General features: G+C 48.5%; 1 protein-coding gene across 3 annotated transcripts in view; it reads right to left on the bottom strand.

The window, feature by feature from the left end:
* Window positions 1-15,670, bottom strand: part of ITGA9 (integrin subunit alpha 9) — a 353,362-nt gene that overhangs the window by 265,066 nt on the left and 72,626 nt on the right. For all 3 annotated transcript variants that reach the window (XM_079933602.1, XM_079933603.1, XM_079933604.1), the window contains 2 exons: window positions 11,194-11,348; window positions 1,258-1,418 (listed from right to left, as the gene is read on the bottom strand). In XM_079933602.1, coding sequence (XP_079789728.1) covers window positions 1,258-1,418; window positions 11,194-11,348 — 316 coding nt within the window. The remainder of the gene's footprint in view (window positions 1-1,257; window positions 1,419-11,193; window positions 11,349-15,670) is intronic.

The following is a 15,670-nucleotide window of genomic DNA, read 5'->3' as shown; positions in this document are numbered from 1 at the left end:
TGGGCAGGCCCCTGCATGCGTCCTGGCAGGAGACAGAGCCCAGCCCCACTGAAAAGCATCTCAGGGGCATGGACTCAGGCTCTGGGCCAAAGTGCCATGGATGTGTGGGGCATTTCTCTATCTACAACCCAGAAGCATGCAGAAGCAGCTGTTATTCTCCTGCTCTGGCACTAACGACATAATAATAGAAGGACACTTCATCTCCAATCCGTAGTCTATTTTTGTTATCATCCAAAAAGCCACTGGTCATTAATAATGGTTGAACTACATGTAATCATTTTTGTAAGTCAAGAATGTTAGAATATTGGCAATTACGTATGGTCCAACCGAATAATAATGCTGAGTGCCTGCTGTGTGGCAGACTCCGTGCAAGGTCCTTTAAGTATATCCATCATGTAATGTTTAATTCTACAACCACCTTTTAAGGTAACTATTTTAGAGATGCAGAAACTAAGACACAAAGAAGTCAAAATTCTCATCCAACTGGACACAAACCGGGTCTGTGTGACACCAAAACCCACATTCATCTTACCCATCATGTGGCTTGGGTCATGGGGGTCCTTCCACCTCCTTTGCTGTCTCTGCCTGGGGGTCAGTGGCTGGCTGTTCCTGCAGCAATGGGCACCAGACTCCCAACCTGACAGGACCTGCCTACACAGGGGCCTCTCTGTAACTAATTGAAGCCTGGCCTCCTGAATTAGCAGCAAAGTGTATTTAACAAATAATTTCAGTAGAAGAAAAACATTTTGAAAGTTTATTTAATTGAGGGGGAAAGGGACCATAAAATGCACTCCTAAAATAAACAGGAAGTAATCAAGAGAGGACAATCAAACCAGTTGTAAAACACCTTAACCTTGACTATGAGCTAATATGTAGTGAATCACCAAGAAAGGCATCAGGCACAGTGTGATCCAGCACCACTGCTGACTCAGAGGCATGTGCTTCTGTGTCTCTCCTCTGAGAAGACTACTGAGCCTCACAGAGGGGAGAGGACAAAAAACATCCCAAGAGAACAAGGCAAGGCCAGAGAGCACTGCTGGTCTCCTGGCCTACCATCACCCCCCTCAAAGGCTAAGACCAGCACAGTAAGATCAATAAAGAGCTGCCCAACTCCAAATTTAAAAGAAGAAACGAATGTTCTCCTCCTTGTAAAATAAAATTTTGAAAGTCAGAGCATATGTAATGCACAATAAAAGTTTCCACCAGTTCCAAATGAACATCTGTAGAGATCAAAGTTTGAGGATAAAAAGAACTGACCTTCACATGGGCCACGTAATGATGACACGTCGCCTCCAAATGGACCAGCTGCAGCTTCTCTGAGACCTGACCCACGGACTCTCCCAGCAACACAAAGTAGACCCTGGGCAACTGGCTCTTTTCTTTTTTGGCCATATCAGCCGTCAGAACGTAATTCAGGCCTGCCAATGAATAAGGTCAAAACATCAGCGAGGATAGACACAGTGACAAGGCCCCCTCCAGACCCCCTCAGAGGATCACAAGCACCCTTCAGACAATACCTAGCCCCCTGCTGCACAGAGGACTGATGGCAGGCAGCCCCGATCAATACCATCTCAGAGAGAAATATACAGCCAGGCACCCCCAGAATCCGGAGACACTGGGACAGCCCTGTCTTCCTGGGGATGCTCTGGGCATCACACTTCACAGCTCCCCACAATTTAAACCTCACGAGTTATCACTTGAGCCACTAATATACACATCAATGGTTAGCTGTACCCAACACAATTAGTGTCCTGAAAGGCAGGACAATTACAAGGAATACTACAAGAAGCTGCTGAAACCACCAAGGCTGCATAGAATACTGACTCCTATAAAGAAACAGGACATATGCCCCACACGAGGGAGGAATCACCCAATAAGTCTGACTCATTGCACAGCTGTTGCGTCGGGCTCTATAACTGCTACATCTACTGGACCATAGCCATCCGTGGTCCACTGAGCTGGGCACTGTGCAGGCATGGGAGGCACATCAAAGAACAACGAGGGCAAACTCCTGCCCTCATGGAGATTTCACTCAGGGAAACACAGGGGCGGCTGAAGCTGACTTCATTCCTAGGCCGCCATACAGTGACCAGTTTTATGGTGCCTATCGGTTCAACAAAACCATGACCACTGTGGGGTCTGTACTGGGGTGCATTCCCAAAAAGGAAACCTCATCACCTTGTGCCTCAAGGTGTAATGCCAGATGGCAGAACCTACTGTGACACAATGTGGGACTTTAAAAAATGGTCACGATAGAGAACACACATTGGATAAATAAACCCAAAGGGTTTCGCCTCCATTATTTCAGAGTCTGTCAGTAAGTATGGGACAATGTGTTTTATTAGGTAAATATGGCTTTGGTATTAACAGACCCATTTCATTGCTTTTCTGTCCCACAGAACCCTGTTTCAGAGGTCAGCCCCTCCATAACACTTTTTTACGTAACACTATCTTTTAGTTGCTTTGTGGATTCAGGGGAATGTGGTATTTTTAAAGTGAGAGAAAAGGAGCTTCTGTCCCTAAAATGACCAGATGAGACTGCTGAGCAGTGGGAAAGCGGATGACCCAGCCCCTGCCCTGGCTCCACACACCAGCCTCCTAGAAGCTGGGCTCTTACACCAAAAAAAAAATCAGCCTAATGCCTCCTGGCATTTAAGTATGTGAAGCGGGGGCCATGCGGATGGCTCTGGCTTTTAATAACATCAAAGGGATCAGCCACTGGGGGAGGTACGAAGGAGGAAAGTGACCTGGATTGGCATTCTGTAGCTGCCACAGGGTATATTTTTGATGCATTTAATGGTTTTCCTGGGCCTCTGCCATCTCAGGGACCTTGCCAGGCCAAGCTGGCAGATTCCTGGTCAGCAAGGGCAGGTTTGCCCCAGTTTGTTTATTTCAGCAAACAGCTGATTTCCAAGGCAAGGCTAGATCACCAGGAGGTACCTGCGACCTGGATGATCCCAGGAGATATTTTTGGGAACAGAAGAAAGCACACGGGAAAGTACTTCAACAGAGAAAACATGGGAACCTATACAAGATTTACATACCTGCTCTGATGGTGACAGTGCAGGAAATGGGGTAGACTCGTAGAATGTCTAACCTTTTGGGCAAGCCTAGGGACCATCTACATCAAGACCCTCATTTTTCAGATGAGGAACTGATGGCGCAAGAGGGAACAAGACTTGCTGCAGGCCAGAGAGCGGAATCTGGAACTCTGCTCATCTCCAGTGTTGGGCTATTCCTACCATACTGGTTCTTGGTGCATTTTTTATATTATCAGACAAAAAACTCACATTCTTGGAATGCACAGACAGCAAAATCAAATGAGTATAGAGATTTGGAGCTGAACTTTGGCTAATTTACTTTCTCCTAATCACAATTTCCCTGAGCAACAGCCAAACAATAAGAATATGTACAACATAAATGAAGTGAGTTTCCAAGTTTCATTTAGCAGGATCAGGACTGGAGATGGGTGTTGCTGGAAGATGAGCCAGAAGACCTTGGTGGGGTAACCAACGTGGTGGCAGCAGCTGCTGAGTGGGGTCCCCGCTACAGCCCCCCACCTGGCCGTCCTCCCAGGTGAGAGAGCTACAGCCACCCTCCCCTGGGTGGGCATGAAGGGTGACCAAGGAGAGAACAGAGGGTTTGAACCATCTCGTCAGCAATGAATGGCTGAGCCCAGAGAAAGCCTGGGTGGAAATGAACACAGGAAGACAGAGCAGATAGCATCAGGGCCCCACCTACATCCTCTTGGCTTTTACCATTTCCCTGCTGTCTAGCCCAACTTCCAACTGCCGGCACCTGCATTCCCTTTCCCAAGGGCTTTGGTGGGCATGGCACGCACCCGTGGGCATGGCAGGCCAGGAGCACCAAGGACTAAAGCCCCTGGGGCAGCGCTCAGGAAAGCATGACCCCAGCTCCCTGGTCCTTTGGGTGGGGTAACCGTGAGGTGTGTTCCACACTGGCTCCCAGACTTCCCTAGCAGGATTCTGCTCCCGCCGCCCTGTTACAGTGGTAACTTGTTTAATAACACACCCTCTATCCAGCTGCTGTGATGGTTTCTAGTCAACTTGACTAAGCCACGGTATCCAGATATTTGGTCAAACACCCATCAGGATGTTACGATGAAGGTAGTTTTTAGATGGGATTGACATTTAAATCAGTAGACTTTGAATAAAGCAGATTACCCTCCAGAATGCAGGTGGGCCTCGCCCAATCAGTTGAGTGCCTTAAAATGTAAAGACCAAGGTCCCCCCCAGAAAAGAAGTGCTGCTTCCAGACTGCCTCTGAGCTATAATATCCATATACACACACCCTCTTGGTTCTGCTTCTCTGGTGAACCCTAATACAGCTGCCTTCCCTTCCTATCTCATGGTCCTGCTTTCCTACTGATGTTTCCTGGGATCCCCTCCTGAATCAACAATGTGCACTCAAATCCTTGATACAGGCTCTGCTTCTCCAAGAATCTGCATTAAAATGGGACAAGTCCAGAAAACAGAATGAATTCGACCCTCCATATGTGCCAAGAACTGTGCAGATACTTTACAAACATCAAGCTTAGTTCTCCAAAACCCCATCTCACTGCAGAATTGTTGGCCCAATAGATTCTTCTTGCAACTCAAGGGAGGGGAGAAACAGCTGAGTTACTAACGCCAAGCTGAGGACCACAACTGCTGCTCTGCTATGGGCAGACTGTACACATGCCAACACGCTCACCTACCAGATATTTCTAAACCAAGAAAGCATACAATCAGACAGACCAAATTACCCAATTCACCAAGTGCAATCATTTTGGAAACATTTCCCCTTTTGAACTGCCTACTCAGTGCTTCTCCTTGATTTAAAATTTATTTTGGCATTTTAAATTACACAAAAAGAAGTCAGCACCTCTTAGCAAAATCTCTCTTCTAGAAGAAAACCAGAGACCCATGATGGGAAACCCAGCCTGAGTGAGGAGGTAGCTGCCAGAGTGGCAAGAAGTGTGGACCACCCTAAATCCCTGAGCTCGCTGCTAACAGTTTTGATCAGCCCCCACCCCAAGTGTGTCTAAAAGGGAGCCCCGCCTAAGAAGCAGACGAGATGCCGGAGAAGCAGCCTGACAGCCCCTTGGCTCGGCGGCCCACCCCGTGGGAGCAACAGGCTGGTGGAGTTGCTAGCGGCCGCCCCCAGCCCAGTCAGCCGGGGCCGGGGAGGTGCTGGTTCTGATTAGGGCCTGCTCCAACAGCGCACTTCACATCCTCAGCTCTCCTTCTGGCAGCTTGTGTCCCTGCCATGTCGAATGATGTCATCTTGATGGAAAAGCTGATCAGCCCAGAGTCATGCTTCCAGCCTCCTCCTTTCCCTGCCCCCCAGCTGGTTCCCCAGGGCCCCCCACACCGGCCCGGGCCAGCATCGAGCCAGCTGTCTTGCATCAGCACGGCTCTGGTCGCTCCCAGAGAGTTTTGATTCATTCCCATTCTCCATCAGAACATGATTTCAGCTGTGAAATTCTACTAATAAATCCTCCTTCAACTTACTCTGAGCTTCCCTCGGAGTTTTCCAGGAGAGGGGAAAAAAGGCTATTTCCACTTACCTAACTTTTCTCGCTCTCCCCCAAAGGAATGAGGTGGTAATTAGAATAGGACCCCGCCCCCCCCCCCCCATAGAACATGGATTTGCCTCATTATCCCATCTCCATGCTTCTCGAGAGACCAGAAGGAGCTCAGGGAATGTTCTCTGTGTGCAAATGCTCTCTTGAGTAGAAACACATCCCTAGGACCAGAGGAAGGGTCTGGGGAAAGCTTGCTGGTGTCAGACTTATTTCTGCCACTGGCTTGCATGACCTTGGTGCCATTTATCAGGACCTGGGCTCTACTGCTTGTCCAGGGGTAGGGCAGGCCCCCTGCTCACTCACAGCTTCGCCAGGCTATACGAGAGCCACAGCAACATGAGGGAGCTGGGTCAGAGCACAGAACACAACCACTTAGGGCTCAGCCCTGCCTGGTTTCTATTTAGTGCTCCGGGGAGAGTCCAGGATTGCCAGCTTGAGTCTCAGCCTCCAAGGACTGACCAGTGCATTTAGGTTTCAGCCTGGCCGGCAAGTAGGTACAGGCCCAGCCCGCGGGTAAGGGGCAGAGGCCTCTCAGGCATGGCCTTCACCTGCCTTGCTTATGGCAACCAGGAGGCTCCCAGGAGCCACACGCTGCTCCCCAGGCCAAGAATGAAGGTTAATAAGACTTGAGATGAGCCGAACTCTTGTTTTATATAGCTTGATGAAATCCGTTATAAGTGTGTTCTGGGGGTTGAGTTGGGCACGGTGTCTGCACCCCAGGACGGAGCACAGGGTTGACCACACACACTCCATGGGGGCAAGGACCTTGACTGGCCTGTTCCATGCTCTGTGCCCAACGCTGGGCACAGAGTCTGGCACCTTTCAGAACCTAATAACTATCTGTTGACTGAATGAGCCAACAGGAGTTTCAGTGACTCCTTGTGACGGATTTAAGAAGCTGCTGCTCGGGCTTCCCTGGTGGCACAGTGGTTGACAGTCCGCCTGCCGATGCAGGGGACACGGGTTCGTGCCCCGGTGAGGGAAGATCCCACATGCTACGGAGCGGCTGGGCCCATGAGCCATGGCCGCTGAGCCTGCGCGTCCGGAGCCTGTGCTCCGCAACGGGAGAGGCCACAGCAGTGAGAGGCCCGCGTACCGCAAAAAAAAAAAAAAAAAAAAAAAAAAAGAAGCTGCTGCTCTGCTCGGCTGGGATTCTGCAAACCTCACTTCTGCCTTGCCAGTAGCTCTCTGGGAGGCCCTGCAGACATGGAGAGCTTGAGGGAGGCTGCAAGGCTGGAAGAGGGGAAGGGACTTCCCATGAGCTTAACCCAGCGACAGTTTTCCATGGTGGCCGCCTCCAACAGCAGTTAATTCTCGTTTCATGTTTCCCCCACACCTCAGAACCAGCCTCACTGCACCCCTCTGAGGTACCAGCAGCACCAGCCACTGTCCCCTCTTCTGAGGTTTAGATGCCAGGTCCGCAAGGTCGCTTCTCCAAGCTTCTATGTTCTGATGACCCCAAGGAAGTGGTCCCCCACGTGTATAACCTTTTCCCTTTGTTCCCCTTGACCAGAGGTTCTCAAACCTAAGCCAGCTGCAAGCTTGTTAAAACACATTTTGCGGACTTCCCTGGTGGTGCAGTGGTTAAGAATCCGCCTGCTAATGCAGGGGACACGGGTTCGAGCCCTGGTCCGGGAAGATCCCTCACGCCACAGAGCAACAAAGCCCGTGAGCCACAACTACTGAGCCTGCGCTCTAGAGCCCGTGAGCCACAACTTCTGAAGCTTGCGTGCCTAGAGCCTATGCTCCACAACAAGAGAATCCACTGCAATGAGAAGCCTGTGCACCACAACAAAGAGTAGCCCCGGCTGGCCACAACTAGAGAAAGCCCACATGCAGCAACAAAGACCAAACTCAGCCAGTAAATAAATAAATAAATTTTTATATATTAAAAAAATTCCTTTAAAACACGTTTTGCTGGGCCCCACCCTCAGAGTTTCCAAATCAGGCAGAATTCACATGTCTAACAAGATTCCATGTACTGCTGTGGCAGCCGGTCTGGAAACCACCTTTGAGATCCCTGGTGCAGACCTAGAAGTGGTGGCTGCTCCCTGCAGTTACTTCCGGGTCCTCCATGACCTGCTTATCTGATTCCAAACGTTAACCGCTCTCTGTTAAGATAACTGGTGTGGTTTCCATCTTCCTGAATGGACCCTGCCAAGCTGTCACTGGCGCCAAGGCAGAGTCACCCCCGTAAAGAACCTCTGTAGTTCCCACAGCATTGCCAGAAGCGGCAGCAGCCCCTCTAGTGGCTTGGGTCATCAGCTGGCCCTGAATGTTCTGTGACCAAGTGGGAGCTTTGGTTTTTCCATTACCAACACAGAAAATGAAGAGGCAAAAGGAGTCCCTTCTCTCTGTGTATGCTTCAGCCCCATCAGGTCCCAAGGGAGAGAAAAAACCAAAGAGATGACTATAATGTCAACTGCTTACGGCCCCCCAAGACATCCCCAGGGTGGTCCCGCAGCAGATATATGCCACTTCGGTGCCAGCAGATATATGCCACTTCGGACAACTGTTCCGAAGTACCTAGCACACAACTGGCGCCTCTTTATTGCACTGCCCAGGCTGTCTTGCCCAAATGCAGCCGTTCTGCTGACAGACTCAGCTCTGGAAATGCAGACACTGAGAGGTGCCTAGAAGATGCCCACTTGCCAAGCATGCCATGCCAAAACCACCACTAACATGCTCTTGTGCAGCTGCCAGCAGTGAGAGCAAGGAAGGCTCATAACTGGAGTTCCAGCCCTGGGCTCCCAACACAGAGGCCTGAGCAATGACACTGAGCTGGCCAGCACTGGCTGCTGGGCCTGGAGGAGAGAGGAGGATGTCTGTGTGCTGAAGGTGCTCCCATCCTTCCTGGATATGGAAACAGGGGACCTGATCTTCCCGGTGGTACAGAACCAAGGGGCTGCTTCTATGCTGCACTCTGCCCACATCTGGATCCACCTGGCTACTTTGCCTCCACCTGATTCCTCATCACACCATCATGACTTCCCATCATTCCCGCCTCAAACTCTCTGTATTCCCCTGCCAGCTTATTTTGCGGCAGATTTCTACATTTCTCCCTTTACTGCGAAGGCTGAGATATAGCTCATTTCCCTGAATGGCAGGGGAAGGAACAGAAAATGCCAGGGATAGAAAATTTCCTGCTTTGCCCTACGAATACCCAAAGTCTCCAGTTATCATCCTCTTCATGCCTGAATCTTAAATAAATGTGGGCAAACATCCCCTTAGACTGTCAAGGGATGTCTAATTTCATCAATGAACCCATGTGGCAGATGGAGGGTAAGGAAGTAACCTGCACTGGGGCAGGTGCTCCTGCTCAACGTTCCACATCCTAAGGTGGACATTAGCCAGGTTGCTGCCCATGAAGGCAACACTGGATGTCATCTGACAGCCTGTCTCTTCCATCATACCCCAGCACTGAAGGGCCATTGCTAGCCTGGACCTTAATTATAATTCTGCCTGGAGGTCAATGAAAGGGGCCCCAATGACTGGGGTCAAGGAAAGGGTCCCCGATGACCAGGGTCAATGAAAGGGGCCCTGGTGGCTGGGGTCAATGACTGGGGTTCCAGAAGGAGCCACTTGTGGGGGGCAGCATGAGGAGAAACCCACATCTCCTCCTGGCTCAGCCCCTGAACCTACAAATCAGAGTTTGCTCTCCCACTGATCTCATATGCTCTGAAATCACTCTCGCTCAAAATTTGCATCTTGGTTTCTTCTCCTCTATTCCTGCTCTACCCAACTTACCTCCATTTTCACCACCACAGTGATGTAGTTATTGAGTTTGAAAACTGTGTATGCAGCTTCAGGATCAAAACAGAAACTCCTTCTAATTCCCATTAAAAACTCCGTGAGGACACGGCTGGCCCGTGCAGGCGAACGGTAAATATTTGTCAAATGAACACACACATGAACTATTAATTGCTTGCTGTTCTTAGAATTGTAGAGTAGTTCTGCTTATTTTTAAACACAACAGAAGTAATCTTCAACTCAACAATTCCTTTAAAATGTTCCTTAATGGAGTTCAACTACATCACAAGTTGGTATTGATAAAGGACACACCATCTAATTAGGCAGAGGATATATGAGTCCCAAGACCATCAGAACATTTTTTTCCTAGAGACTGTGGTGCCTTAAACAATTAGGGAGGTGGTGGGAAATCATTTTTGGAAAGCAATAGTATCATCAGACCAGAATTCAACTCTTGGCTTCACCGAGACCTGTATGATCCGGACCAAGTATCTTTTTCTCACTGGGTTGCACACAAAAAGTTTGTTAGTCCTCTCTCACTAACCAAGTCCCAAGTTCACAGTAAATTTATATTCAGTTTTGAAATTTCTAAGTTCTTTTTCAAAAATCCATATAAAAAACACAAGGCTTCATTGTTGAGCTTATTCAATCCACCTGAAGATCAAGAGAAATGCCAATGAAACAGCCTAGAAGGATTAGCATATTGTTAAATAAGGTAGAGCATTCAAGGCGCAGCAGAGAAATGGAATAGTGTGTGCACCGTGAGCTCTGCGTGTCTGGGCGCCCACATACATGTGCTCCAGAGCAGAGCTTCTCAAACTTAAATGTGTACTAGCATCTTGTGGGGCTCTAAATCCAGTTTCTGGTTCAGAGGTTCAGATCAGGGCCTCCGATTCTGCATTTCTAACAAGCTCCCAGGAAATGCTGATACTGCTGGTCCAAGGACTACACAGTGAGTAGGGAGGGGAGACACTCATGACACAAAAACTGTCTAAGAAATTCAATGAGTCCAGGTCCTTAATAGTGGTGGTGTTTATTGTTTTGTTTTGTTTTGTTTCATTTTCCTGGAACTCTACTTTCTATTATTCAGTGTCTCTCAAGTTAAAAGACCTCTTAATCTGCACAGCTGCTCCAGATTCATTTCCTTCAGGTGATCACACACTTTGAATTCTAATACACACTGATCCTATTTTGTTCCTGGGCTTGGCCCAGTCTCTGGAGCTGGGCCAGCAAGTCGCCCTCTCCCAGTCAGAGAAACGGCAGGGACAGCTGCCACTGGCCAGGGTTCGCCTGCCCCTTCTCCAACATCTGAAGCTAACAAAGCAGCTTCCCCACCTTTTGGAAGCCCGAGCCTTTGTAAAACTCAGCAATCCTAATCCCACCACCCATCCTCGGTCTCTGATTCCACAGTAAAGAACACAAGCCCCTGACATCTGACTGGTGTTGCAAGCTCAAGGGAGAGCCTCCAAAGTCCCACCACTTCTTTTTTCTAACTGCATGGAATGTTCCAGAAGGGCCAGGCTATTCACTGCATTTCCACAAGCCCCACCACCTATCCCACACGTGGCCCAGTGAGGTTTCAGTCTGGTCCATGGAAATTTGCAGAAAGGATGCTTAGAGTCAAATATTATTTGTCTGAGAGCTAGAGGTTGCAATGAATTGGAAAAACAATGGTAAGAAAAGAAGAGGGGGAACCTCAGGGGAAAGGGCATCTAGCCTGTGGGCCTGCTGCCTACAAAACCAGCTGGGATGCACAGCAGGAGGGAACCCCAGAAACATCCCCTGGCTTCCCATGACCCCACATGCCCACTCCAGCTAAGATGGCTATGCTGAGCCCTGACTCGGTGGCTCTTTACCTATTTCTCCCGGAACGTGCTTGCCGTGGAAGCTAAAGCAGGCGGTGACATTCAGGCAGTTCACAGGCTGCTGGCCATCGTGGCACTGGGGCGCCGTGATGTTGATGGAGGTGGGGAGGAAGATGGAGACATCCACCGTGATGACGGGTCTCGCCCTACAGGTCAAGAGGAAGGCGACTTAGTCACGGTGAAGAGCAGCACTCAGAACCAAATGAGAAGTAAACCAACAGGACAAATCCCAGGGCTTCAGCCCAGCCTCTAATTAAAGTGTGAAACAGTCCAAGAGAGAATGGCCAGGGTGCTCTGCAAATCCTTTTCTCCGGTTTCTCAGCTTATTTCCCAATAAATGAATCGTTATCTTCCCAATAATGAAGGCAAGTTAGTTGTTAACAAAACACATCTATCTGCTTGAAGCCGTAAATGAACCACAAGATGCTGAGAGATTATTTAAAATTTCACCAGTTAAGTTCTGATTTCCATTATACTAGGAAGATAGGAATAGATTTAAGAGGCGTCCCTATAGGGGATGCTGTGACTCAAGAAATAGATACATAAGCAGGAATTCCCCAAAGCATTTACTGCCATTACAAGCATGAACTGCAAAGTCCCATCCAGTGGGTCAAACCTACTCTCTTCATTTACTCCCATCAATTAATTAAGTATTTTTCTAAAAGACCTTGATGAATGGAGTCCCAGCTGGTAACACCAAAGCACTTTAGAGCTGAAGAAACCAACCTGCCTGGTGGTGGGACCAAAAGTGAAACCCAATAAACAAGCACACTCCTCTCACCGACAGGGATCATCCCCCAGGGCCTGATGGATGGACTCCATCCATCATTGCTGGCCTTCTGGGGACTCCCCGGGGGCTCCCCAACAGAAGCAGAGAGTGAATCACACCATTCTGCTCTTGTTGCAAACATCTGCTGAGGGACGGTTCACCTAAGCTATGGCTTAACCTTCTCCCCTCCAGGCCTCACAAAAAGACCCTTTTACCTCCAAGGAGCCCTGGCCTTCATGCCACTGGGGTGACATAACAAGATTAAGGGGCATTAGCAGCTTGAGAACAATGACCTCACTTGTGTTCAGTGATCCCACAAAGAGCATCCAGGGGGACAAGACAGATGGGAACCAGGACCAACACCAACTCTGAGAAAAGAAAGCGTTAAGGAAAACCTCAGAGAAAAAAAGGAAGCGAGGAGCTGCATGGCCCAGATGGGGTTTAGGGGATTTCACTATTGCCAGCACTGCCTTGAGACATGGGTCAAGAGAGGAACAGCTGTGACAGGTAGAAAGGAACTGCAGGATCCCAGAGCAGATACAGCTGTAGGTCTAACGGAAGTCAGACAACAGCGCTGCCTGGAAGAAATCCAATATCCGGTTTTCCAACTTCCTTCTGGGTTCATCCTTGGAAAATGCTCGAGCGTTCCTTAGCACCCCTGGCACTTGGATGTCTTCCTTCTCTGTGTTCCCGACACTGTGTTCACACCTCGCCTCATCTAGTAACTAAGGTCACTGTCCATTTCCAAACCCGCTCCACCCGCCCTGTAGGCCCTCCGAGGGTGGTGGGAATCCTGGTGAGTTCATCCTGATATTCCCAGGAGAGTAAGTATTCAAAAACGCTTGTTATATGAACTTACTCACAAAACAGAAATAGAATCACAGATGTAGAAAACAAACTTACGGTTACCGGGGGGAAAGGGTGGGAGGGATAAATTGGGAGATTGGGACTGACATATACACACTACTATATATAAAATAGATAACTAATAAGGACCTACTGTATAGCACAGGGAACTCTACTCAATACTCTGCAATGGCCTATATGGGAAAAGAATCTTAAAAAGAGTGGATATATGTATATGTATAACTGATTCACTTTGCTGTACACCTGAAACTAACACAACACTGTAAATCAACTATACTCCAATAAAAATTAAAACAAACAAAAAAACCTTGTTAAATGGGTGAAACCTCCTCTCCAGGCCAAGGGATTGAAAACCACAGGAGGAGCCAAAGTTTCACAAAACAGGGCGTCCACCCTGTGAGAACCCCAGCTGCCCATGTGTCCTGCCAGTCACTGCACAGAAGCAGCCCAGGCCCTCCTATCACCCCAGGACCCCCTCGTGGGGAGGACACTTCTTCTCCTGGCAGAGCCTGGCAGGGGAAGGCGAGGTGAGTAGGAAGCAGAAGTGAGTGGTACAGACAATAGGACCTCCATGAGCCATTGTTTAAAAAAAAAACAACAGTCCTTTGAAATGACAGACCAGGACCTTCACAAGCACATCTCCAACATCCATCAGATCAGTTCCCTCAAGCCTTTTTGTTTCAACTCCAAGTATTGTTTTTGGACCAGGAAAAGCCCAGAAATCTTTCATAAGCCTCTCTGATCACTTCCTTTAATCTTCAATGGCATTAACACCAAGCGCCTATCACCCTAACACCAGGCCTGCCCTCTCAAGCTAATCCCAGAGAACAAACTTCCCGAGGGCAGAGCTTGGCCAACCCACACCCCTGGGGGGCGGGAGACTGGGTTTCACAGTCTGAGATGAAAGCAAAGGGGCACCCAAAGACAGCACCGCAAATGTGCTTGAGACTTTAAAGAAGCTGGTGGCTGGAATACTTTTTTTTTAATTGAAATATAGTTGATTTACAATGTTGTGTGAGTTTCAGGTGTACAGCAAAGGGATTCAGTTACACATATACATATATCTATTCTTTTTCAGATTATTTCCCCTTATAGATTATTATATGATATTGAGTATAGTTCCCTGTGCTATACAGTAGGACCTTGTTGTTTATCTATTTTCTATACAGTAGTGTGTATATGTTAATCCCAAACTCCTAATTTATCCCTCCCCCCACCTTTCCCCTTTGGTAACCAGAAATTTGTTTTCTATGTCTGTGATTCTATTTCTGTTTTGTAAATAAGTCCATTTGTTTCATTTTTTTAGACTCCACCTATAAGTGAGATATGGTATTTGTCTTTCTCTGCCTGGTTTACTTCACTTAGTATGATCATCTCTAGGTTTATCCGTGTTGCTGCAAACGGCATTTCATTGTTTCTTATAGCTGAGTAATATTCCATTGTGTGTGTATATATATATATATATACACACCACATCTTCTTTTTCCATGGAATACTTCTTTCTGATGCTTCTCGGATAGTTCAAATTCTGATATTTGATTTGATCCTGATATTTAACTTCCAGATAAATAATAAAACCAGTCAGAATACTTTCTGACGTGGTGTTGCTCCAGTGACCCTGGCCTTCTGTGGGGTCATGTTGCTTGCAGGGCAGAGACGGGGTCGGGGGGGACACATAATGAGCCTGCACCCTGGTGAAGGTGTTAGACCACTAACTGGGATATCCCCAAAGCCATCCATTACTCCAGGGAGCTACTTCATGTCTCAACAGGTCAATGCACAGAGCAGAATGAATGAGGGAATGGGATATGGTGAGCTTGGCACCCCTAGAGTAGCTGTCACGGCCTTCCGCGGACCTCCCCATCCAAGCCGGTGCTCCTGGCCCTGCTCCTAAAGCCTCCCCTCCCCAGGAGTGCTTCCAGGCGTTCTCTTCCATGGACTCTACATCTGGCCCCGTTAGAATTCACCTCATCCGATTCAACCCTCCATCCCAGGCTGGGGTCTGTGGTCTCCCATCCACGTGTCACTGCCTCGCTTTATGTTTAGGCTTTATGTTTACACCCCTGGGGAGGGCTGTCCCTCACAACAGAGGACAAAAGGAGACAAGCCCCTCTGGGTTAGAGCTCACAGCTACAAGCTTATAAAATACAACAATGATGAAAATGCAGAACCTATGAGATATGCCTTTTGTGCCAGAAGCTCCCAGTTTGGAGAGGGCCTGGTTTCCACAAAGAGAAGTGGGGAACACGTTTTATTCAAGGGGAATCTTGAGAAGCCAGGGCACCCTGCTCAGAAGAGTGAGGGAGGGAAAATGACTTCGTGAGGCCACCAGCCAGAGCCCTGGCTTCACAAGTCCAACCGCAACCATCTGGAGCTATGAAAGCTGTTCCACCTGAAAAACTACCAACCCAGAAGAAGGGTGATAAAGTAGAAATCCAGTCCCGTGGGAGTAATTAAAGGACCCATCTTACTGAAGTCACCACCCGAGGGACACAGCCGCCACCTTCAAATACTGAAGGGCTGTTATATGGAAGATAGGGGACCAAGAAGCAGACTTTGAGGCAGGCAAATTAAACCCAAGTGATGTCAGAACTGCTAACATTTACTGGGCACTTAAACCAGGCACTGTTCTAGCTCACTGAGCTCTCATAAGAACTTATGATACCCAGTGAGGTAAGTACTATTATTGCCTTTTTAACAGATGACAATCCTGAAGCAGAGGTTACCAGACTTGCCCAGGAAACTCACCTTGTAAGGGCAGAGTTAGGGTTTGAGCCCAGACCACCTTGCCCCAGAGTTTACACCCTTAACCTTAAGGCTATTCTGCCTCTT

The sequence above is a fragment of the Stenella coeruleoalba genome (genome assembly GCF_951394435.1).
Source record: "Stenella coeruleoalba genome assembly, chromosome: 10".
NCBI lineage: Eukaryota > Metazoa > Chordata > Mammalia > Artiodactyla > Delphinidae > Stenella > Stenella coeruleoalba.
The sequence above is the reverse complement of the archived record's forward strand: the minus strand, read 5'-3'. Positions and strand labels throughout refer to the sequence as shown.